General features: G+C 36.8%; 1 protein-coding gene across 1 annotated transcript; it reads right to left on the reverse strand.

Annotated features, from left to right (window-relative positions):
* Positions 1–432: 432 nt before the first annotated feature.
* mao (monoamine oxidase) lies at positions 433–27,637 on the reverse strand. Its single transcript, XM_060876359.1, has 15 exons — positions 27,512–27,637; positions 15,068–15,162; positions 14,700–14,837; positions 10,274–10,378; positions 9,796–9,887; positions 9,541–9,682; positions 7,987–8,136; positions 6,664–6,823; positions 5,048–5,144; positions 4,867–4,920; positions 4,715–4,772; positions 3,837–3,934; positions 2,912–3,023; positions 2,709–2,771; positions 433–2,601 (listed from the first exon to the last, which is right to left on the reverse strand). Exons 1-15 carry the CDS (start codon positions 27,558–27,560, stop codon positions 2,446–2,448), a joined length of 1,569 nt encoding a protein of 522 aa, XP_060732342.1. The 5' UTR covers positions 27,561–27,637; the 3' UTR covers positions 433–2,445.

The raw sequence follows: 27,637 nt of genomic DNA on the forward strand, positions 1-27,637 counted from the left end.
TTTGTTTTGTGATTAGATTTTTTCTCTCAGTGTCTCTCGGTGTTTTTTTAGAGAGATTTTTTGACTTGTTCCTGTTATGCTGGTTTGTATAGATTTAGTTTTTAGAAAAGTCTGTTTTTACATTGAATTCACAGTGGGACCATTGGGAGTGGGACACACACACACACCTCACAGAAAGACACAAACACATCTTACCCACACACCACCACTATAGTGTTGCCAGTGTACCTACCTACATATGTTTGGACAGTGGAATGAACCCCATATGAACACAGAAGTGCTAAACAGAAGCTTTTTTCCTTTAAACAAAGCTAACGAATAAACACAATTGTTAGTGCATCAGCTGTCTCCCTCAGAGAGGATACAGTCCACACATGTGACACATGACAGCTGTTCACTGATTGATTACAAAAGACTACATACAGCAAAGGGTGAGGTAAATTTCACATTTTTATTACCAGATGTGTTGTTGGATTTGTACAAAGAGATCAAGTAATGGAATTACAAGACGATAACATTAGACACTGTGCACACTCACATGGCTTGACAAAGGGAAGGGTCCTCACAGAGACAAACAGCAGCAAACAGATTACATAGGAGTTCATGGATTAGCAAAGTGTTTGTTAGCGCACAGAGACATGACTCGCCAGGAAAAGTTGTTACATCAACCACAAGTGACATAAAGACTTCACCAACAGTCACGGCACAATTACAGTTCATAGTCCACCAGATTTAAAAAAAAAAATCAAAAATAAAATAACGTATGATATAGGAACTTCAGAACCTCAGTTAAGTTTTGGTAAACTTTCAAATAGTCAGCACTTTGCTTGCTATCTGTTTCACATCAGTCTTCACTGGTTCACTGGTGGCTACTTTAGTGGTGAGAGATATTGTGTTGTTCAAAAATGTCAAAGATCAGTACAGACATTGCACATCAGCATGAACATGACAACAGGAACATGAGACGCTAGCAGCACCTAACTAGACATGATGAAGACATTATCTGGAAAATCTCACTTGTTTCTTGAAATTGAAATCTGTGAAGTCTATGAAGGTAACACAACATCATCCTTGTATTGCATAAAGAAACAATTAATAAGGAAATTAAGCAATAAGGGAGAGTTCGTCTGAAGTACATCTACTCACTAAAGTAGCCAGTGACTGACCCAGGAGCTATATGACAAACACACACAGACCACACATTAAACACAAAAATCACACACACACACACCATCACAGAGGCACTTGAGAAATGACAAGCACTACTAAATTGTTAAGGCGCCACAGACAACACAACACACCTCTAGAACAATGACACATTCCAAAAACACCAGGCTCACACACACACATCTATTCAATTTTGTCCCATTTCTTATGTCTTTCTTCTGGATGTATTACAACCATTTCCATTTAGTCACATTTTAAGTCACACAGAAATTTTAAATTCTTTTGGTTTCGCATACTACTATGTTTTGGCAGTGAAATATTAAAACTTAGCTACAGTAAAGTATCAGAATCAAACTGGCATATTCTGGAGATTTCTATATTCTAACATGCCCTCATGCTGAATCTTCTGTTAAAATACTAAAACCTGATGTACAGTAAGGGGCTTCCTGTATGTAGAAATAGTAAAGAAATGATATCACTGTGTATGGTGCAATATGGTAAAAGGTGTATGGAATTCACCGAATAAAAAAAAGCACTATATCAATTTATATATCTGTCTAAATTATTTTCAATATCATATATAATATGAAATAAGAAAAGAATATGTTCATATATCTTCATTAAAAATCAATCATCATTGAAACAAATGCCACAATCATGCAGCATGAAGTAATTCCAACAATCCGGGCTTTCTATAGCTTTAGCGATTGTGGGCCACTCTGACAACCAGAGCCATCTAAACCACACAAGACAGAAGCTGTGTGCACTTTGTGTGTCATGTGTCAGAGAGGACAGATTCTCCAGATTCGTGTGTCAGGTTTTCACAAAACAAAACGAAAAAAGATCAGCATAATGCTTTAGCTTTGTCACATGTAGACTGAAAGGCTATTTCAGGTAAGGAGTTCTTTAGAACAGCACCTAAAATCATCAGAGGTAATCAAATCAACTAGTTCATTACACACACGCTGTGTCGTATGTGAGGATATGTGTAGTGACTATGTGGTGAAATATATTTAATGTTGTCTGTGGCCTTGAAAATCAGTGACCAGACAGATGTTCCTACTGGTTCTCACTTCTCACTATGGTGTGTCCTGAGAAAACGCAGCTTCCATTTCAACAGGAATGATTAGGTATTTTATTTGTACATAAAAATGGGATTGGATGTTAAAAATTAAATCTATTTTTAACTGACATGAGCTCATGCCTTGTCAGTAGCATTTCCTTGGTATGGAGACTGTCAGTCTTAACCAAGGTCAGTGAGTCACTGTATTAGGAGCTCTAGCATCGGGGAAGGAGTCCCTTTTTATAGGCCACTACACCCACAGCGGTGGCAATAGTCAGGGCTGAGGACATGCCCATAAACTTGAGGACTCCTTCGACGGATGGCAAATTTCTCTCCCAGAATGTGGTGCCAATCGGCAAAGCAGGGACATCCTGAAAACAACGTCAGTGTCAGAAAAATGCACAATAATAATACAGAAATTCAATTACAGTATATAAATATAGTTAGAATAAATGCAAAGGAAACAGATTTTTTTTACCAGAGACTCAGGCTCTGTTTGCCAGATTTGACTTGAATGGATTTTCCCCATTGCATACAAAATCTAAAAGAGAGTACAAGGATTCATGCATAACATCTCTTAACACTTCTAACTTATATATATGTCATGTGCACTCAGCCACTCACATTCAAACCAACACACACACACACACCAAGTGTATATATAGCGCAGTGATGTCTCACCTCCCTACTTGCTCTCTCTCCAGCCTGCACAGCCCCTTCCATATAACCACTCCACTCTGTAGCGGTCTCAGTGCCTGCAAAGTAAAGTCTGCCCACGGGCTCCCTCAGGACTCTACACACAGATAAACAACCGTTAACTCATACCTACCTTTTAATACTACATGTGTATAGAGACACTTTCAAAATTGATTTTCTTAAAAGATATTAACTGATATGGAAAATAAAGATGAAATAAAAAAAAAAATACATCTGTCATGTATTTTAACAACTAAATAAATCATTAAATAAATCAGTAAAAAATCATTAAATCTTTCAATGCATCATTCTTTCAACCAATCATTTATAAATAAATATATAATATCTGGACTGTTATCTGCCTTACAATACAGCATCAGGTAACATGATTGTGGATGTTCCTAGCTAGATTATTTTCAGAATTAGGCTACTATACAGCAGGTCTATTTTTATTCAGTTCTGTTGACTTTCCTGTCCAGTAAAAATATTTCCAGCATTCAGCCATTCTGCCCAATCAGGACAGCTCATCCTAAAGGAAGATTTGCATGCTACAGTGTTACATCTTTCAATTAATGTTTATATATCTATAACTCCTTGTTATAATAAACTAGTAATAATTAAAAACAAGATATTAGACATACGCTACTTTTAGGTTCTAGCTTAGGTCTTAGAGTCTTCTAGATCTTCTAGCTTAGGACTAAAGAATCATCTGGCAAGTGGATACTACAACAGGTCAGGATATACCTATGCGTAAAAAAAGTATGGAATTAAATGAATAATTTTTCAGACAACACTTTAACCTCTTCATACAGTAGTTGTGTTGAATCTGAAGGGATACAAGTTGGGAGAATTTACCCTAGATGGGACATGTAATAAAGGGCAGGAATAGGAGAGTCACAGAATTACTTACTTGCCAAACTGAGTGAGGACTCCAGGGGGGACGCTGGCTGTGTAGCAACCACCAGAGTATTCCTCCTCACACCAGTTCTTTTCTTCATAGTGCACAGGCTGGAAGAAAGAACATTTATCCATTAACCATGTAAGCAACAACCATTGCAGGGCTTAAAGCAGGGCTTAATAATCTTGTTAGCTGAAATCATACACAATATCATACAAAAAACATGAATTTAAGTTAATGTTTTTTTTAGTTTTATTCGGACGCACAATAATTTATGATGGCAACGACTATTCTATATATATATATACATACACACACATATATATCCTATTCCTAAATTAAATGTTGAATAACCACAAATGTGTGTTGACTTTATTTTTGGTACTGTAACAACTATAAAATAATTCTCTTAAAAGCCTGTGAGCGCTGTAAAATAATGGACTTGCTCTCCACTACCAAATCGTACCTGCATAGTCACATTCTGAGTCACCGAAAAATGGCAAATCTTTCGTTTCACGCAAAGAAAACAAATTCTAAAAAACATTACACAGTGTGGAATATTTCTAACAAATCCAGTACATCATCTGTATTGGGAAATTCATGTTCTGTTTACCATGCAGTTGTTATTTAAAAAAACAGCTAGAAAAGACAACTATTTATTCAGAGAAATACTCTCGTGTTTTGTTTTAAGTCTTTTCTTTGGCCTAATTTAAGGATGATGCATCATTCTTTGAATCGCCCCCATGATTTTGAAAAAAAAAAAAAAACAGCTCAACACTTACTCCACGATGGCCAGGGACACGATAATAATAGAATAAATAGTTATTTGGCTGTGGTGAGCTGGTTAGACAGCAGTCTGATTCGTAAATTAATGAAGAACAGAAACTCACATGCAAAGCTTCCTCAGTGCCTAGGACATGTGCATAGATCTCACAGATCCTTTTCTTTCTATGGGGGAAAATTCCACATTTCTGCTCAGCTGTGACATTAGATGAACAAAGCTTCAAAGAAAAAAAATTGTCAGTTTCAAACAAATATTTACCTTTCTTCCCTGGTGAGTCCAGCCAAACTCCTGCTTTTGCGTGCAAGGATGAAACTGCAAGACCGGAAAAGGTGTGGTCAACTAAACATCTTTAAGCCAGCTGTGTCTATAAAGAACATGTGTTTCTATTCACTGTGGGTGAAAGTGCACTGTCCTATTAGTGTTCACAACTTGTTTTTACCCCATAATGGCTGGCACTGTTCCATCAGGCTTGGTGTCATCCAGAGTCAGACCGATAGGTGACTCCTCATCTTCAATTACCAGGGTTCCACAGTAACCTGGAATCAAAAGGCACTAATAAACACATGCACCAAAAATGCAAAGACAAAACACAAGGAGAGTTATTATCTGAGTTGATATTCTCATTGTCACCATCGAGAAACATGGAGGACACAACATTATAGAAGCACAGCACCCAGAACCTCATTCACCAACAGTTACCTCAGAATATTTCTATTTTAAATAAAACAAATGAAAATCTTTCACAAATGCCCCTATAAGCACTAGGGCTGAAACGATTAGTCGACATTGTCGACAACGTCGACAATAAAAAATTGTCGACAAATATCTTTGTTGTCGAGTAGTCGTTTGTTCTCACGTGTCCTAATGTAAGGGCCTGCAGTATCGCGATTTGACCGCTACGGCGCTGTAGCGCTAGAGTGTAATGCAGCCCTAACAAATGCGGTAGAAGAGAACTTTTAAAAGAAGCGCAAATTATGACGGAGTGCAAGTGAATGCGAACAAGCAAGGTGTGGGATCTTTTCTTTGCATTCCTGCCACATCCACTCCATCAGAACGGATCTTCTCTGCTGCAGGAAACGTGCTTTTGTGCTGCTCACAAAAAAGAGCAAGCTTGTCACGTGAACATGTTGATATGCTGACCTTTCTTCATTTGAATTCAGCACTTATTTGAAAATCCAAAAAAGGCCAGTGCAGAAAGGACACTATTACATACTGCTTTTCATTAAACTGAACACTTGTTTTACTAATGAAGCTCTTAATACTGCTGCCAAGAGATGTTTACATTCAAACATATATATATATATATATATTGTCTGTAATGCAGCTGATTCATTTGTGTAAATTTTTTTTTTAATTAAAAGATACCCAATATTTAAACAGTGCTTAAAAAGAGAATGACCTGTTTAGTTGGCTCAAAGTTCATTAAAACAACCATTTCAAAAGCTGAAGTGATTTTCTTTTTTTATATTATAGTTAGAATATGTATAACTCAATGTTTTTACTAATTGAAAAAGCTGAATAATCGTTCAAAACTTACTGATTAGTCGTCAATGACATTGACAATAATCGACTATTAGTCGATTAATCATTCTAATAATCGTTAGATTAATCGATTATCAAAATAATCGTTTGTTGCAGCCCTAATAAGCACCTTATATAGTTATGTGTCTCAAGTGTCATTGTTGATGGCATTTGATTTTACAGCCATGAAATCTCAGCACACACTTTGTTTAGCAAACTCCTCTCTTTTCTCTAAGCAACAACTCGCAAATTAAGGCATGAATGTTGTGCTGCTGAAGAATCTTAACAATAGTGGAAGATCTAAGCTAATATTTAACATTTCATAATATACCCTTAACTTCAGTTATATTGAATTTACTTCCGTTAAAGCTCAAATGTGCACTATTCATTGTTTATACTATATTGTTTATAAGTTAATCCTCCTGATCCACACTTAAACAGTGGTAGGTTTGATCTGAGCATGTCAATATTTATACATTAAATTCATTACACTTCTTTGGTGATATCAGACAACTTTTTAAACTGATCTATTACCCTTCTTCCTCCAGAAGTTCTCCTTGTAGTAGACCATGCACTTGATGACTGAGCCCATGGGAACTCTGTGGATAAGTTGATTCCTCAGTGGAGGGAGTTCAGGGTTAAAGTGGATCTTTAGGTTCAGCCCTGGTGGTATGGCAAGAATAACGTATTTTGCCTGCAGTAAAGAAAAAAAAACACAGCATTCGACAATTAATAAGCACAACCTGTACATGAAACACATTTTTCTAATTGTAGAGCATGTAGGAGTAAATGTACTTTCGTTAAATTATATAAACAGCATTTTCAAAGAAATGTTTCATCAGCTGTGCACAAACAGTGCTAAAGCTGTTTGATGTGAAACCTGAGACTTGGACTTTGTACATGGATTTCTGATTTATCTGGATTGGATGCTTGATGATTTGTCATGATACTGGATTTGTCTGGAAATGTTGTCAGCCTTGTTTCCAAGACAACAAGTTTCATGCTCAAACCTGCTTAGGTGCAGGCTTATTCAATGTAAACAAGATTAGAGCATTTATAATCATTATACATTCACATTATATAAATAGGATGACTACTGTGGATTACGTTGTATTTAGAGTGTATTAGAAAATAAAACAATAGGTTGATATAACTCTTACTTGTTCTCACTAGCTATATAATTACTAATACACCAGATACTCTGTATGCACAATCATACTTTGAAAATCCAATCATACAATAATTTCGAGTACATCTATAAAAACGTTTACCAGGTTCACAGGTAAATCATCATACAAAACTGTATGAGAGTTGGTATTCTAGTAGATGGGAAGACCTTCCAGCTGGGGTCAACAGGATAATGCCCCATGCAGCAGCTCTTAATGAGCCTTAGCAGGAGAAAGAGGATGTGATCAGGGCAGGGAGATGAAGAGCAGCTTAGTGGTCACAATCCCACAAGCTTACATGGTTTCATGTACACCAAAACACATACTGCGAAGACAAGCTGTTATGTCCCCAAAACCTCTAGATTTTGTACATTCTACTATGGAGCAGTTACTATTTAATGACTATTTAATAAAACAACAGTAATCACATTAACAGGTGGAAAGTCCTGTACACACACATTTAAATGGATATGATTAGAAATTCTACATTTATGGATAAATAGTAGTAGTACCAGCAGAATGGTAAATTTACACAGGCTGCATGGTCATATTGCAATAAAAATACAGAAGGGGCAGTCTGTGATGTATTTTAAACAATAGACAGAGTGGAGTGAGAGAGGGACATATCACTTATAAAGTCTGTGCATGTAGAAGGCTCTTTAAGGCTCTGCTGTGAATTGAAATTGCTTACCTTATATGTCTCCCCATTGACGGTCTTGACTTCCACCATGTCTCCACTCTGGTCAATGCCGTAGACAGCACTCTGAAGCTTGACTCTGTCTCCCAGCTCTCTAGCCATGCCCTCACTTATCTGACTTGACCCTCCTAAAAACTTTCGCTCCTGGGGGAATCACAACAATATTTAATCAGACGAAAACACATGAACAAACTGAGGGCTTGCACTAATCCCATAACCTGTAGCCTGAATTTTTACACTTTACACCTGAACCTTTCTGCCTAGTTCTTCTCCTAGTCAGCGAGTAGGTGTGGATGATTTTATTTCAATTTTCCTTTATTTACCAACAGATGGCTCCATTTTTCAAAGACCTGTGTCAAACCATGTTCATGCAGCTGGTGAGACTTAATCATCGAGTAAGGGTCTTTACAGAAACAATTAATATTGTATATTTTGATGTACCCAAATTAATTGCCCCAGATTAAAAAGTTTTAATCAGCTGCTCAATTTATTTGTAATATGATCAATTGTAGGCTAAAAAAACGGCCAACATTTTACATTTTCAAATAGTCATAGGTAATAACATGAAGTATATCATGTTTTAAAACATAGATTTGTATTTCAACAACGGAATTTTAACAAACGAAACTGTCACAAAGCAGGCTTTAATCTGTTTTTTAAAACTATTTAGAAATATTCACTAAATCATCTAATTTATATGTTGATGGTTCTGTTACAGGGAAAAGAGCAAGCATTGCAAACTATGTTTGTTCACCTGTGTAATATGTGGTTTTCTTTTTAGGCCACAGAACACTTGCCTCACTTCTATGGCTACACATTAATCACTGACTAAGCAAACACACACAAACACACACCCAATGAAGAACAAATCACTGCAATATTTAACACAGAGTAACCTCTTTAATGGGTACCAGACAGTAGGAAATCACTCAGAACCTCATAATAAAGTTCTCTAATTACCCCAGTGGGTTCCCTTCCTCTGTAGCTATGGCAGCTGAGCATTCATTATTTTATCAATGCCAACAAATGGCTGTCCTCCAAGCTCTCAAAATCCCCCATTGTGTGCACCATGATTAAGTAAATTAGGGGTAAAGAATAGAGAGAGGTGCTGATTACAGGATTTTAGGTTAGGATGCAGAAGACATGATTCAATACCCATTAGTTCTTAAATGCACCTGCATTTCTACTCTGATTTTATTTAATTTTTTATGGCAATACATAAAATAATGCACACCATGTTACTGATGGGCTATTTGATGTCACCTTCTTTATTATCTAAAACCAGTTTGAACTAGATATAGTTAATTACAGTTTCTTCTCAATTGCACCCAGTCTCTATAACTATGCTGTAATCATCATCACAGATGAATAGAGAGATGTGGGTAAGCACACAGACACACAAATGATAGAAATGCCTCACATTTCTGTGCAAATCCAAAACTCACAGTATCAGTCATAGAACTGAGCACTTTGTCATTCAAGAGACTGTAGACAGTGTATTAACATTAAGGCATCCATTTAATGGTCTGGTGAACTGGTAAGATTTACCTGGCCTCCATTAGTGGTGGAGAAGATCCTCATGGTGCCTCCACACTGCTTGACATACCAGAGAAACCAGAGAGCAGAAATCTCATGAGGTTCGGAGGTCACGTTCACATTAACAAACAGTGTGGCAAAGCGGCGGGCAGTGCTGCATGGAAACAATTTAAAGAAACATGTTTGCGGTTGCATCAAGAAGCCCCAAGTCATTAAATCACCACTGAACTTCATTGTTTCATAACTGTTTCCTGCTGTTTTCACTACCTTGTCCAGCAAACTTTGTCCAAGAGCTCTTTCATGGTCATGTTATCCCACTCTTTAGCATTTGGGGCCCTCCATGGAGCTTCTCTTGGGATCTGTAGTACACATTCACAATTATTACATTACATTACACTTACATTTCTGGCATTTCGCAGACACCCTTATGCAGAGTGACTTGCATTTTATTTTAATTCATAGAACAGAGCAATTGAAGGCCTTGCTCAGCAGTGGCAGCTTGGGGACCTGGGATACGAACTTATAACCTTCCGATCAGTAGTCCAATACCTTAACCACTGAGCTACCACATCCCACAACCACAAGCAGCAACTAGGAAGGACATCAATAACAAAAGTAATGTTTTTTAGCTTAAGCTAAATAAATAACTCATCTAAAAGTTTTAGAAAGCTATGTTACTGTCAAACAGCACTTAGCAGCTCTTGTGTGATGAATTCCAGTTCTTAGATACTGGAGTTAAATTTACCTCCATACCCATCTTGTCCATTGTCCTCCAGAGGTTGTTGTAGTCCAGCAGCGCTAAAGGGTTCCACACTGGGGGAAAAGGCCCCTTGAATGGATATGACTTCCCCTAGGAGGCATAAAGCAACTACCGTGAGTATTTTTTGTGCCTAAGAATGATACCATAAAACTAAAATGATTATAACACATCATTGCTTGACGTAATGTCTTTGTAATTGCCACGCATCATAACTGGAATCACAATTATGCTTTAGAGTGGAAAACTTTTTGTCTGCCTAAAATATTCGTCATTGCATTTTTCATGGCTTGTATTGAAATAAGCAAAAACAAAGTGGGGGTATTTTTTCCTCAGCCTATAGTGCCTTTCACAACTTAAGATCATACGCAATTAGATCCTATTAAGTGTAAGCCTTTAAAAACTACACAGGAAGTCACGTAATTTTGGCATATAATTTACCAATTATTTTGCCACTTTAAGGGGTCTCAAGTTATTACAGGTCCTCAAGAAATTATAATTCCATCTGTAAACTCCATAAAATAAAGACTTCATTACCATAAACAAAATTATTTCTCTTTGGCACACAGCAGCAATATGACACAGGATGTCTGTTCACACAGTGGTTTTATTCTCATAGTAGTGGAAATGCTTAGTCAGGATGACAACATGGTCCATAGCTGGCCGATGGGGCAACAGTAAGCAGACATTACTTCATACCTGAATTGCTTAGTTGCAGAGGGACTGTTAAATAAATGCATGTATGGCTGATTGATTAATATTTGACTTCAGATTCAAGATCTGAGACACGTATACCAGAGAAGATAAATTTCTCCTAATCTAGACTTCACTTTAATATGGGTTTAATAATTGCTCAATCTGCACAGCCTTGTAATGGGGTCATAGATAAAGGGGTTAGAGAGACCAGGAGCATGGATTACAACACTGCCTGACTTCTGATGCTCAGTATATTATCTAGTGTGTTGATTTTTTTATGTGAGTTTAAGGAAACCCAATACCATGGTCCTAAAATCATGGTAAGATGGTAAGAGCAAGTAACACTCCTGTCTGAGGAAAACAAACAGACAGATAAATGTATCTGCAAACGTATGTGCAGTGCTTTTGATGAGAGATGATTATACATTGCACTGATATGACATATCAGATATGTATTATTGATCAGAAAATAAAACAGAGCTCCCGCTAAATGTGCAATGCATTTCCACCCATCAATATCTTATGAGATGCAGCTCTAGAAAACAGCAAGCAGAAAAACATCACATTTATCTGTGCAATTATAGGGCTTTGTGTCTGTGCGCATGTGTGTGCGAGGGTCAGAGCAATGCATTAGAGCACAGTAGCTCACTCACCATCCAGCAACAGGTCTGTTCCCATGGTGACAGAAGTGAGGAGAATGCACAGGCAGATGAGAGACACTGTGTGCCTGTTCTTTTCTCTTGGGCACAGTATGAGCCGAGCCTGTCTGCTTCCTGTGTCCACACACCAGCACTAAAGCCTTCGCTTCACAACCTTTAATCTTCATCTATATTAATCCCTGATGTGCTGAACTTGCTCAGTTGGACAGTTTGGTAGCTGTTTGATAGGACAAACCAGGTCTGGCCTTTAGGATTAGAGCTGTAGGAAAGCTGATTATCCTGAACCATTTGCTCACCCTTATTACAAAATGGTTAGCTCATTGGGTGACTAGAGGCCAGGCTTTTGATTGCTGAGTTACTGCCGCACTAAAAAGTCAGTCATAAAGCTTTCAACATAGTGTGGCATTGTAGTATTTTTTGTAATAAACTGATGGAGTCATACTTCAGCAACCATACAGATAACCATTTTCATGATGACATTGCAAAATTGCTATTGATCATGAATACAGTATTTACAGGCTTACTAGCCTAATGCTACCTGATGTGTTCATTAGCTACTACAATACACTAATACACAGTTTCTTGATGAACATTTTTCAGCGTACATAACATAATTTCCTTGGAATTATACAAAATCCAGTTTCAAACAAAGAGTTTCAGAGACATTGCAAAAACAACTCAAATTAATTTAAATTATGTACTTACTTCTACTTACAGAAGTAGGAAAATGCTTCTATAAAAATACATAGTAAATAATTTTGATAAAGGATGAACATCAAAAGATGTATTTTTATATTTGCCAATCCTCCCAGATTTTCCTGGATGTCATAGATTATTCCTCAAGAGGGAGCAGTGTGACAAGTTGGGAATGCTATATGTTTAGCAAAAGAGCCTAATGTAATAAAATAAAAAAAGTTTCTTGCAATAAAGACCAACAGAATAAACAGAATAAACTAGCATATGGTCAAGTGAGTCTTCTAGGTGAATATTAAGTAAAAATACTTTAGGCCACAGTTCAAACTGTATATTAAACTTTTATTGAGATATTTTTTATTGAGTGTACCCTTTCTCATTAAACTTCATTTACTAGTTTTAGTTCCCTGTTTATTTGGCAGCTTTAAAACTGTGTCCAGTCTGGTATGTCTGTTCTGTATATCATCTCAGTGCAATGTCCTGCCCTGTTCCTTGTTTTTAATATTCCTCCTGGCAGACAAGCCTCCTTCACACACACACTTGCAAGTCGTGAAGCTTCATTCATTACACCATCAAGTACACTTCATAAATAGTTCTGGGGCCTTGAAGAGCTTACAGACTGTGCAAATGCTCTGTATGTTTGCATCGGGTAAATTCTGTCTCCAGAGTATAGTTGTGAAATGACTGAAAGGCAACACCCCTTTTACTAAACACAGGGAAAAGCAGACAGATAGAGAGAGTAGGGGGGCGGGGGGTGGGGTGGGGGGCAGGAGTGTTAGAGGGAGCCATTTTTTCAGAACCGATAGCAATCTCCTTTTGATGGAAGCTGCAGCCAAGATGAGGGCATAGGAAGAGTGCCTCAAAGTGGATTCTGAGAAATCACACACATGTACGCACACACGTGCACACACGCATGCACACATGCACAGTAAATCATGTGCAATCAGATGCAGGGAAGAATGGGTCATAAATAAGGTTCAGATGGCCACTGTAAAGATTAGAAACATGAGCTTCCTCGAATCAGGCACAAAAAAACAAGCTAATTGTATACATGTGTTAGTGTCTATAAAGACTGCTGTGCTGCTCCTCTGAAATACCCAATGTCAGCTGAAACACTACTTTTTGAGCTCTGGTAGAATAGAACGCTAACTTTTTTGTGATCTATGGGGGGAATAATGCATGACTTTTGCCAGAATATACAACCTTCTTCTTCAACATTTTTCAAACAAAAAATCTAAATATGAATCTAAGCCTAAATCCTAAATAAATAAGCATAATTCTAGTAATTATATCATAATTCTAATTAATAAATATACATATATACATATATCATTCTCTGACCACACATGATTTGTTACTGCCTATTGCTTTGTTTCATGGAAGTAGTTCTGCCTGTGGCAATCAACTGACAAAACACATCAGGGAGTAGATGATGTGAGATAACGCACTACTTCTGTCAAGCTGCATTAATCAACAATAGATAAATAGATATCACATGCCATCACTGCTACACAGAGAACTGCAGTTGCACTGTATATGTATTATGGTAGATACTTTTAGTAGTATATAACAAGGCAAGAATGTGATTTGCAACAGCATGTTAATTTATGCTTATGAATGACTCCACATTTGCAAACAGTGTTTATGCTTCAGGGGATTACCACCAGTCTCCTGACATCGTCTCTGTGACGTTTCACTCTGTGCGCACACTCTCTATGTGCATGTTCATGAGTGCACATAATTGCTTGTGTTTCTCTCAAATAACGTGTTATACAGAGCCTCAGAGTGTATTTGTAGCACATGTGTACTCAACATTTGTACAAATTAAATTAATCAGTGAAGGCACCACATTACCCATTTCTCAGATGTCAGTGATATACAGCTCAATATTCTGGCCTGAGCATTAGAGGAGCTCAATCTACAGAGAAATCTAATAAGATCATGCAGAATGTGTGTGCTAAGGGCAGAGATGCATCTGCTCAAATTGGATATAAGAAGCAAGAGGGGTGGGGTGGCCGATGTTTTCCCTTCCTTCCTCTGTGTCCACTCTGAACAGGAGAAACCATATTACACACTTCCTTCAGGCACTGATTAGCATCTCCAGGCTCTAGCTCAACATAATGCTAAACAAGGCTCAGTGCCATAGTCTTTATACAACAGAAGGAGCAGCTCAAGCCCAGTTATGTCGTTCTGTGCATTACATCATAAGTATACTGTATGAAGAGGGTCTTTTGTCTTTTCTGAGAATAGTAAATTCTTCAAAGTCCTGTCTTCAGGCCGTTTTCTTTTCTGCGTTCTTGGGAATGTTCACCCAGCAAAATTAGGCTTTGAGTGTGTTTATGCTGCAATGGTAGGAGGCATCTTACCTTCACATAGTGAACCAGGGACTCTTCTTCGTTGACTTTATAGGTCTGAACACCATACTCCTTGGCCAGACGAAGAATACGATTTTGAGTGGGTCCGATGTATGCTCCGCCCAAATCCACCCATTTGGCATGCTTATTCTGAGACACATGTCAAATTAATAATATAAGTACCAGCAATGCACATGATACAAGTAGAAGACAGATGAACATGGCCCAACTTTAACTATAATCCTATACTATAAACCATTATAGACAGATCAGAATGAACACAAGGTAAACACATGGTTTCCTGCCTACTGTCTACCTTGGATTTCTGAGTGTCATACAGATGTAATAAACTACGTTGATACCTTTTTCCCCCATCATACCTGAACAGTGAAAGTTCTTCCACCAACACGGTCTCTGGCTTCCAAAACCACAGGGTTTAAACCGGTTTCCACCAACAGTTTAGCTGCACTTAAACCTGTAGAGACAAGATGCAGGAATCCGACTTACAGTTTTGTTCAAACCATTTTCTATTTGAAAGCTCTATTCAATTATAATCAGTTTCTTTAAAATGAGAACAACTATTTTGTAGCAATCGAGTAAATATGTATTATGAAAATAAAATATCCTGATGTTAAAGAGGAACACATTCCTCAACATACTGGATTACTTTTATTTGGATTTGTTTTACATCATTTAATTATTAACATAGTATTATTTAAGTCCTGTCAGAACCAATCATGTTAGCCGTTTCTTACTGACTGTATGGATCCAGAATTACACTGTATTTTATCTTTTATTCAATATGCATCAGAAGTAAACCCAGGTAACATATATCTAATTCAGTTTGAAATGATGGTAAACATTCTTTGATATCCTGTAGATTTTTCACTTTTTCATTAGCATAAAGACATACCAGGAAGCGCTTGTGTAATAAGCAAATATTAGACAAGTTCACAAAACAAAACAATAAAAGGCAGACACCTAAGGACTTGCCTTTGTAGTGAGTACTCTTTTGGGATTTCAGGTATAGCCTACCCACATGGTATGAAAATTTGACTTCGTAGTGCCACAGCACTTGTAATAAAGCTCAAAATGATGTGTATATTGACATACATGTGTACCATGTGCACAAAACCATGTGTACATCATGAATGCACTCCAATATGTGGGATATACAGTATACTTTCGAATACTGTATATACTATTCTCATGTCAATCCCAAAATATATGTTATAGGTTAATGCCGTGTAAATCCGTGTAATGCCTGCAACATCATCGATGAAGTTTGGTCAGTTCGGTCACATCCTTCCTCTTCCTACAGGGATGTGAAAGCTCTCCTTCTGTGAGAAACTGCATTTGGCTTAGGGAAGCTTTACACAAAGAAAAAAATTCTGAAGCACAGATCTATATTTGGAGGGGGTTAATGAGAGAGAGCCTGTACTGGTAGTCATGAAATTTGTCTATAAAACTTTCAGCTATAAAGCTATTAGACCTTTTTATTTTTAAACATATGAGTATAATACAGAGTTAGTTTTAAACAAAGAAATCCAACAAGCCCAGATTCTGTCACATAGCAGTCCGTGAAAAGCTACAAATATGCTCCTTGAAACATTTCTCTTTTGTGTTTATTTAGCAAGAACATTTTTTTTTTTATACCTGCCACATGCACTTCCAATTCACACTGAAACACTGTGGAAAAGCTTTCATTAACATACACCATCTCAACAGAACGCACAAATGTCTACATTCTTATTTTCCAGTAAATGTAGAAATGTCAAAGAGTAAATCATTAAAAGTTTATTTAATGACTTCTATATCCTAAAAAATCACTAAAAGCAGAATTCAACAATGCATACTTACTTTAAAGAAAACAAACTAATAGGGTGTAACTGTGTCTTTAATTATATTTATAGGTATCCCTTGTGTATACAGACATGGAAAACGTTTAAAGACAGACAGTGGCGAAAAAAAAATCATGAATAAAAGGGTTACAAAATCTCAGATACAGAGATATATAGAAAGTAAATTATGAATTGCAATGAAGACGGAAAAATAAAATGATTCTCAGCCTCTGTTGTGGTTAAGGCCCTTTGCAGACAAGACCACATATTTTTCAAATTGGGGAAAAAAATTAAACCAGTGAGACATGCAAAAGAGCACGTAAGCATGTTGAACTACAGTGTGGAGGGAAAAAGCAATTTAAAATGGTACAAAAGGTACACAATTATCTGTCATCCAGATAAGCCAGGCCTCTTTCTCAACACTCCTGAAATCTATATAATTAAGATATAATTATATATATTATAAGATATAATATGTCAGTATGGTGTAATACAGCCATTTCTATATATCCTGAAATATATTCAAAAATAAATATATTTTATCATATATCCACAGAACACCACACCCATGAGTGTTGACTGATAACAGCTTTATGATAAGTAAGGCAGTGAAGCACTCATAAAAAATGTTGAGGGGGACCATAGAGCCTTAAATGGGAACGTTATTTGGGCAAGTCGGGTGCCATGAAAACCTAGTATAAACAGTCAATCCTCTTTCAGCTTGGTTGTCCTCTGGACTGAAATCGCTAAACCACATTTCAACAGTAACACATAATGTGACACCATCAAAACACACATTTACCCTTTACCCACTCTCACAAATTACCCATTCACATCAGACAAGCACAAATATTCATTAATGAAATTCTAACAGAAATAAAGTGCTCTATTTTTTACTCTGATCACCATTCGACAGAAGCACACATCTGTGCAAACGCACAAGGACCTTTCATCATACCAGTGGGTCTTGAAGTTGGATTTCCACCAGAATATATATTGCTTTTAGCATAGTTGCAATTGCAATGTTCACTCGTAAGTCCAACTAATGTTATGTAGCTCTGTTCCCTTCATCTGCTGGGGCAGTAGAGGAGCTTTTACACCACTTTGAAACCAAGCTGATTTTTGCAATTTATTTGTGTCTAAAGCATTTAGAACAAAGCCGGTGTAATAAATCTGGAAATGTAAAATCTGATTTTTGTAAAAATAAATACATAAAAACATAAAATACAATAAAATATTGAATAGAGTTACAATGCATAGAAAAAATGCATTCCTGAGTTGCTGTCAGAAAATAGCAATAGTTACCCTGGAAAAAATAATTTACAAGAAGCATAACAACCCGAAAGCATGATAAAATTTCACTTTCCAGCACAACTTCACAATGCATAACAGTAACCTGCATGACCCACTGGAAGGTGCAGATCAATTTACATGTGCGACTAACTGGGCAGGCAAAATTTGGCTCAAATTGTTTCACACTGTCAGGTTATGTTGGGTTGGTGCTTTGGGTTGTTCTACTTCCCGTAGTAATTCATAATGACTCAATAATGCTGAATTATATAATTTTAGTATGGATCAAATCTCAGTTACGTCCTACATCATACTGCCTGGGAGTGAATAGCAAAAGTGATTCTGTAAACAATGAAAAATTTATGTGTATATTTCTTCAATCAGGGCAGAAATCCCAAGCAGCTTTAAGGTTGTCAAACAATTAACTGAATCTTATACTCAAAGTGGCTGATTAGATCTGCATTAAGTTTATCCATAATCTAAATGTGTACTATTGATTCTACTGAAAATAAAGTGCACATATATCGTACAGGCTGTTATAAATAATTTGTTCACAATTTCTGCCAGAGTGAGTTAATCCAGTGGGATTGTCAAAATACACAGGAAAAAGGGGAGAAGTTTGAAGATTTTTTCAGTGATAAAAGGCTTCCTTCAAGCATGGGTATCTTTCCTATACTCTCTCTCTCCTCCTTAGTTCCCACTTTCTGTTATCAGCACAAGATTTAATGCTCTTTTCCTCTGCCTGTTTTCAACACCAACCTACACCTGAGGCAGAGGCTGACCTAACCACAGTGACTTTTATTCAATAATTGGATGGAACAGAATGCTTGTGGCTATTAAATAAGCCAAATATCCTATCCTTGATCTATGTCACAGACACACACACACACACACACACACACACACCTCACAGAAAGACACAAACACATCTTACACGCACAACACCACTATAGTGTTGCCAGTGTACCTACCTACATACGTTTGGACAGTGGAATGAACCCCATATGAACACAGAAGTGCTAAAAAGAAGCTTTTTTCCTTTAAACAAACAAAGCTAAAGAATGAACACAATTGTTAGTGGATCAGCTGTCTCCCTCAGAGAGGATACAGTCCACACATGTGACACATGACAGCTGTTCACTGATTGATTACAAAAGACTACATACAGCAAAGCTTGAGGTAAATTTCACATTTTTATTACCAGATGTGTTGTTGGATTTGTACAAAGAGATCAAGTCACACACACACACACAGAGACACACACAGTATGCTAAAATACATAACAGCCTGGATAAAACAGTAAAATTATCAGAAACTCTAATCAAACATCATAAAGTCAGTTACACCACATTTCAGTGATTCAGATGTAGTCCAACAATGGTCTAATCACAAGACTATGTACAAAATAATCTGACTGAAAATGTACAAATGGGAATGTGGCTTTAGCCTTATTAATTTCTATCTTAATTAATCTGAATTTCCTGTTGCTCTTTAATTTTTTCAAAAACTTGTGTCAGGTATGCTGATAGAAATACGTTGGGACCGAATGCACTGTAAGTATTGCAGTTTTACTCGTACATAAAAAATTGCTAATGTAACAGAAGAAATTTTTCAGCAATTAAATCAGCAAGAACCAAACTTGCTCTCACAGTAAGCCTATTAAACAAGCATCTGGATTTGTCAATACAGCAGGCCATTTTCTGTAAAACAAGAGTGTAGAGGAACCAGCCAAGGTTTCCATGGCAACTGCAAATGCAAGGATGCAGTTGCTTGGCGAGGATAAATGTAAAAATGGTCTGACGGCCTTTCACTATTCATCAAGAACAAAGGGTAAAACAGTGGGCTCCAAGATATCAAAACAAATGTAAACTCAGTAAATGTCACAATCGTCTCTTTTGCATCATGCTTGTTTTTGAAGACGTGCCTGATGGGGAAATGCTTTCCAACAGTTTGAGTCTTTCATATCATTAAAAAGAATCTTTTGACCTCAGATTCAGACCTTAACCACCAAAGTCAGACTTTAATGAACAAAGATCACAAAGATCAATTGCAAATAAATGTTTCTTGGTATTTAAAGTCCAATTTAAACTTAATTACTTCAACTGTTCTCTCAGATAAAACCTAATATTAAAGGCTAAACAGAATGTACTTTATGTTCCAGCTTCATAATTAATTGAGAAATCCTATTATCAGAACTGGCTGCAAAAAATAAAAAATAAAAAAAATAAATCGTATGTGACCCACCTTTTGTCTCCCACATTTTCCCCTTTCTTTTTGAAATAAAGGTTTTTGCTAAGCATACAATGCACCACTTACTTTCAATAGAAGTGAATACAAGGAAACAGCAAGAGAAATTGAGCACTTGGTGTTGCTATCTAACATGAGCCATTGTTTACTGAGAGAATACACCACCATCCTCATTATTAAACACAAACTTTTTGTCTAATTTAACACATCTTTAACCCAAATGAAGTCTGGAAAAAAAACAGATATTTCTGCTTTTTAATTCTATAAAACATCATAATAAATCAGCCTCTTTTACTCAAAAATACAGTCAAAACCCACATTCATGCTTTCACCCTCTTAGTGAAAGCTAACAAACAATAAGCAATGGGGATGTATATGAGTGGTCCACCTTATACTTGTCACAACCAGGGAAGGAAGGAGACGGACCCGTACACAGAATAGCTTCAAAGTAACGGGGTTTAATAAATGATAAAGACAAAGACAGTGAATGACGAGGACTAAGACAATACAAATGACGAAACCTAACCTTGACTAGACGTAACCAATGAATCTGCGCTGCCATCGGCAACGCGGCTCACATTTTACAAAAAGATAATGACATACAATTAGGATCAGGTTTGGAGACATCAGGTGTGTCCTCCAATCAGCGAAAATGATTGCACTTCTGAGTTGCTGCCCAACACCGACATATTGTGAATCTGAAGAGGCAATCACCCAGAAGGAGGAAATGAGAGCTACCAAAACACAGAGACGATTGTTTCCCCTGTCAGAAAAACAGTACAGCATTATGTAAAGTTGCATAATGAAGCCAGTCAAGCTGGAGTTCTCTTCTCCACACAAATGGATAAAAACAAAGTCAGAAATCCTGCTTATCCAAGCTCAGATGGCGATACCATGGAGCATTAAGACATTCAAACAAAGAAATCTAAATCCTTCTACTTTTCCCTTTGATGAAGTGTTGTGTTGGCAGTGAGTTTGGGGTCATTGTCTTGTTGCATGATGAAGCTCCTCCCAATTAGAATGGATGACTGGATTCCCAGTAAATTGGGAGATAGAATGTTTCTGTAAAGCTACCACCATGAGTGCATAATCAAAAAAGATTAGGGAGTATGTTTCAAAAGCAACCATGCAAACCCAAGCCATGGTACCACTTCCATGTGTTTTGGATCATGAGCAGACCCTTTCTTTCTCCGCAGTTTGGCCTGTCAATCACTTTGGCAGAGGTTAATCTTGATCCCACAATTGGTGGCTCATCTCTGTATTTCTTTGCCAATTCCAATCTGGTCTTCTGATTCTTACTGCTTCTAGTCTATGGTATGGGCTCTATATTTCCACTCTCAAAGTCTTCTATAAACAGTGGCTTGTATTACCTTTTATCCTTTTAATCAATTGTTGTTTGAGCCTTGGCTTTTGTTTGTGAAGATTGCTACAACAGCCATTCAAACATAGACATTCAAAGCTATAAATTGTTTAAACCTAGATTTAACCTTGTAACCCTTTAAATATATCAAGACACACCTGGGCAACAAGAAAGTCCCTTAAGTCATATTCTAATATTTTTGATCACTTAAATCTAGATGTAAAGATCAGTAAATGAAAGCTGAAATTCTGATTTTCTGTGTAATCTCATTCATATTCATTCCTCTTAAATCAAAATATATTTATTCAAATTTAATTCAAACTTATTTGTATAGCTCTTTTTACAATTGACATTGTCTCAAAGCAGCTTTACAGAACATAAACATAGAACAAATGTTATTATAAAGAATAATATAATACAAAAAATCAAGATGAATATTAGATATATTTAAATGTGTTTGTATTTGTCCCCAATGATCAGGACTAAGGTGACTCAGGCGGCAGTGGGAAGGAAAAACTCCCTTGAATGGTAAAGGAAGAAACCTTGAGAGGAACTAGACTCAAAGGGGAACCCATCCTCATGTGGGTGACACTGGAGGGTGTGATTATAAACATACAGTCCAACAAAAATATTGGCTTTGTATTGGCTTTGCCACATAAATGGAAAATAACACTACCAGTTGAATGTTCCATTACCACTTAGAAATGCTTAAATGTTAAATAACAAATCCTCATTGTTTACAGATAAAACTAAACAATATAATTCAATATCTGATGTTAAGCCCATGCTGGGAAATCCACAGCTGTGTCCTTTACATTGCAAATATATTTTGGCGTTGGGCCATTCTGATTACATTAACATGGAAAAGTAAATATTGATTAGGAACCTCATCATACACTTGACAACACTGTCTGAGCACACTTTTGTGTTTAATGTTTGTTCAGCTTTTTAAAATCATCAGTTGTGTGTTGCTAATGTTAGTGACTACAGTGAAAGAACATTGGGTCCAAGAAACCTCACTGTAGCTTCAAATGCTGTTGTGAATAAAGCATTTTTAGTGGACTCATGCAATACTGTATCTGAAGTTCAAAACTTCCTCCATGCTAGTCATTGGGTGTGAAAGATTTTACACAAACCACAAACAATGTAACTGAAGATAAAACCTGTATCAGAAAGTACAAACCGAAATAAGAACTGAACTCCCACAGACACCCATTATCTCTGAAACATGTTACAAAGACACTTAAGGTAAATATGGGAATTAATGCTTTATTTAATTAATGTAGAATGCTGGCACATAGTTATGTCTTTAAGTGGATGCTCCTTACTGAGTGGCTAAGCGCTAGTGGGTCTTCTGGTCGACTTAACTCAATGGCAAATTAACATTTTGTCTGAGGATTACAGTAGGTAACTACTATCTTTTCCAATTAATACCACTGGGCAATGGACATCCCATAGAAGTTAATTTTTGTTTCCAGGATAATGCTTGTCTATAAACATGAACCAGTCCTGTGGTTACATGTCTTGACTCATCTTGCCCTTAGGGACCAGTTCATAGTAACAAATCAAGAACAGGAGAATAATACTGCTCTTTTTCCATACATGACCCCTAGAAGTGAAAGTGATGTGACATATGACTAAGTATGGTGACCCATACTCAGAATTCGTTCTCTGCATTTAACCCATCCAAAGTGCACACACAGCAGTGAACACACACACACCGTGAACACACACCCGGAGAAGCCTAGGTGATTAGGTACCCAAAAATATTGTAGCATCCTAGCACTCCTCTACTAAGGGGAAAGAATGATGACTAAGGGCTTAATGGGGTCCTTGTTGTGAGATAACTCTATAACCCTAACTCTCAAGAAACTCTACTCAATGAAACTTTTCCCAGCCTGTAACACGGTCTTAACCCATGACTGGACTTGTGAAAGGTACACGAGTCACTAAGCTATAAGGAGTGCTCTGCTCAGTAGTATGAGGTGTTTCATGACATCAGTTCCCAGATCAATTGAGCCATGTGTTATGGCAAGCCAGCAATTCAACCTAAGAAAAAAATCCCAAAGACTAATTCACCCAAAGATTTATTTTGGCTTCCCGTTGAGGCTGTCAGTGCAGGGGATTTACAAGTTGTGCACAGTGTCCTGAAGATGGTTAATATGTGACACACATAGCTGGCATATGGCCCATAGCGGTCTAAGAAAAGCACTTGTAATATAGAAGAAAACACTCACTGAAATAGAAAAGACAGTGACCTATCCCCAACTAGAACGGACAGAACTGTGGTCGTTTGTAGTAAGAAGATGTGAGGGGTATAAAACTATATCATGCTTACATAGTCAGACATGAACAAAATGGAAATGGAGAATAGTAAATGAAACGTCTATTATAGCAGTGTTTGTTGCAAATATGGCATCAAACATCACTACTTAGGTTGGTGGATGATTTCAGCACAAGTTAAACAGAACCATCTCTGTTACATTGCAAAGACACATATTGTCTAGGCATAATTTATGCTGTGTGAGCAGGAGAAATTAACAATATTCAACTGGCTAATTTATTAATTATTAATTTGGCTAACATAATAGCTTATGGAAGAACACTGATCCAAACACTTTCTAAACATATTCATGTTTCATGGTGTTCTGGATGGAAATGTCTCTCCTTTGATTTATTTTGTGATATACAATTAAGAAAAAAACTATAATCATGATATTAAGCCATATATGAAAATGTAAAGTGTGAGGCTTTATACCATGGCTGTAGGTAGTTTAATCCTATGTGCTTGTTAACTTTTGGTTTACTTCTTTACATAGGTTTATAGATCCCAGAGAATAAAATGTAGATAATGTAACCCAGAGCATGTGTATTTTTTTATTTATTTTTTTAGAAAGCTGTACATTATCCTCTCTAACTCAAGCTTGTGCAACCAAGAGTGACCAAGAAGGTCTCATAAACACACATTTCACATCTTTCTTGTCTCTGAGTGTGCTTTTCTTTTTTGCCTGGTTCCTCAGATGCAATATATTAGTATCTAAGCAATCACAGGATACATAACAGGACACACAATGTTCAACTCTAAAGCAGACTTAGGATGGAAAAGAGGATGAGTTTCTTTGAAGGTTTGGAAGAACAGACATTAGTATGACATTGTGTGCAGAAGTGTAGTTATACTTGTTCTCGTTGTTTTGTAAAAACATCAGCATGAGAACAAGTGTAACATTTTTATTAACCGAATGATTCGACCGGACTGAAATCATTCCACATCAGACATTTTGCATAACTTGACGGGAGTCCGCTCAGTTTCTGTGAGTTTTTCAATATTAGATCAAGTCAAGCAAGACATTCTTGAGGTATTTTGGTTGTATTAAATGTCCTTGTTCCAGATGCATTCCTTCCACTACCATAGTTCTCTGTGAGTATGGTGTTCTTGGAATCATACATGCAACCTTTCTTTCTCCAAACAGGACCTGTTTGATCATTGTTCTCTGTGTAACCGCTGTTCCTGCTACTTTTGGATCATTCTGCAATGCTTTTTGAGTGACTGCTGGCTTCCCTATTTCCTTATTGCAGAACTCAGAGCATTGTGAAATCACCTGTCCAGGGACAATTAGTTTTGGACTCTTGACTCTTGACCCTTCTGCGTGATTTTTTTGCATTTTGTTGCTGCCACATGATTGGCTGATTAGATAGCAGCATGAATGTGCAGTTGCATTTAAAAAAGTAAATATTGAGTGTGCAGTAATTATATTTTGGTGCATTGAATGAAAATTGAATGAGGACATGATAAGGGCAAGCTGTCTTATAGGTTCTATAAGATGTTATAGGTTCTTTTCTATTGATTATATGTATTTATTTACCTGTACTTGTATCTTTAGTAGAGAGATGTGTATGCCATATGGATGTCTTTAGTCAACAGCATAATGTGAACACATATTATAAAATAATGTCAGTAAAATTTGTTCAAACTCTTCCCATCATTTTAATAGTTTTATGTTTGCAGAATAAATTCAGTTCAAAGTACAAACCAATATATTTAATGATTAACTGCAAGTATATGTAAAATGATTTGACTTTGTGTGTAAAATTGCCCTCAAATACAACAAATACTTAGCATATACATCCCTTTAATCTGTTTAAAGCAGTACAAAATAATATTTCAGATCAAAATAAACATAATATTTTCTCATTTTTAACACTAGTTCAACAAAAATATCTAGTGTAGTTACAAAAATCTTTTCCAGATAAGAACAATTATTTATGTTAACGGAAGCAACCTTGCCCTAAGTTTATCGGCAGGCGATACTGTACATTTCACTATGAATGTGCGCTGTTTTGTTGAACTCATGGGCCTCTGCACTGAACTGCAAATTCTTTCTCATTCCTGATTTACAGTGTGGGAACTGGCCATTAGTTTTAAACAGCAGGAATGGAATTTCCTTGTTACAACCAAGAGGACATGACCCTCAAATCATGGAGCTGCAAATTAAACACAGTTCACTATAATCCATTACTCTTATAAATGTTAATCAATGCCTGTTTACTCTATAGAGCGCAAAGAATTAGCTGAATGCATAAGGAATGTAAAATATTTAAAGAAAAAGAAAATGAACTGGACCTCAAGGACAGCAATATATCTGAAACACTTCTTATTTTTTACGCACTGCTCTGACCTCATACATCTTCTTCATCATCAGATTTAATCCGCAAGAAAAGCATTACTCAACATCTCCCATTAATTTGATTTATCTGATGTAGGACGCATTAGAATTCTTGGAAAGTAAAAATAAAACAAAGCAAATGGTGAAATAAATTTTACACATAGCCTTTAAGCTGTGGTTAATAAACCGTACACCTTTATTTGCCTTCTGTGTCTTGTCTAACAGGCTTCAGTCTCAGTAACTAGGACTATAAAACTGTGGACTATAATAAAAGTTGCTCAAGTTTAACAAATTAGCATTCGCTGGATTATCAGTGAAAGTGCTGTACGTGACAGGCTGTTTCCTTTGATGTGAAAACTCTATTACATAACTCAGGTCAGTCTGCCAAACTGTCAAAGATCAGGCTATAAAAACTGATGTGTCTTCATTGACAGATATTTGCCCAGGTAACGTTATTAGTGTATTAGCTGCATATTTCTGTGCCTAAAGCAACCACACCAGGGGAAACCTGCTCCACAGATAGGCATAGAGATTTAATCATGACTTATCTTGTCTAATCTTGCTTTTCTGCACATTTCTGTAATAAGAGTAATAATATGAATGAGGTTAAATGGCCCAACACCTACATATCAGCGAATCAAATTAACCACCAAAATGCTAAAACATTGCAGTCCTTCAGGTGGAATTGTGAGACATCTCGCTGTAATCAAAATATTCTTGTCTGTTCAAAGTCAATGTATGTCTTATTATCAGTGTGAGGACCTTCAAGATAATTAATAATATACATTACACCTAAATCTAACTGGACATCAACAACCAAATGGAAATCCTACATTATTTGCATTTAAAAATAAAAGCTGCTTTTTTTGTGTGTGTTTTTAACAAAATCTTGGAGAGCAAACAAACCTCTCCACATGTTAAATATCATACACACATACACACACATATACTCTCTTTCTCCCTCTCATGTAATTGCATGTAATAGATAAATGTAATATGACACATATGAACCGACTCGTTTCCGACTCGTTTCCTGTGTGCGCTCGTGGATGCAGCACCTGTACACTGCAGTATAACAGGTAGAGACCCAACAGGAACAGGAAGCGTTCCCTGTTCATACAGGAGCCGTGTATTAAGTGATGTTTTATCTCGCATAATAGTTGAATTCATCCTGAGTCTATCACACATGCAGACCTGTCTTCAGTGCAGTATAGCTGGTTAATTATGAAGCGATATGGATGCAGTAAACCCGTTAGCCTGTAAGGTGCTACAGCGTCTGCTTGTTGTTGTTGTGTAGCACAGCTGTCATAACACTACCTTTATAACACAACACTTCTCTGTAAGGTGCGATTCAAACTTTGCCATAGGGCACTATAAGGTTTTATTGAGTTTTTTAATTCAGGCGGCGTGTTTGTGACTCACCTGAAATGCCGCCCCCAATAACTATCACGTCGTACGTGTTGGCTGCCATGGTGCTGTAGTGCGCTGTCCGCTGTCTTCCTCTCTCTATGTCTCTCAAAGAAAAGCAGTGCAGCTCGCGGCCGAAAT

Source organism: Tachysurus vachellii, chromosome 8 (genome assembly GCF_030014155.1).
Source record: "Tachysurus vachellii isolate PV-2020 chromosome 8, HZAU_Pvac_v1, whole genome shotgun sequence".
Lineage (NCBI taxonomy): Eukaryota > Metazoa > Chordata > Actinopteri > Siluriformes > Bagridae > Tachysurus > Tachysurus vachellii.

What these genes read in the sequence shown, in the direction of transcription:
- mao (XM_060876359.1), bottom strand. Translation starts at nt 27,560, where the DNA reads ATGGCAGCCAACACGTACGACGTGATAGTTATTGGGGGCGGCATTTCA. An exon ending in TATTGGGGGCGGCATTTCAG is followed by an intron (nt 15,163 to 27,511) that starts GTGAGTCACAAA and finishes TTGTCTCTACAG; the next exon opens with GTTTAAGTGCAGCTAAACTG. An exon ending in CCCTGGTTCACTATGTGAAG is followed by an intron (nt 10,379 to 14,699) that starts GTAAGATGCCTC and finishes TATGCCTCCTAG; the next exon opens with GGGAAGTCATATCCATTCAA.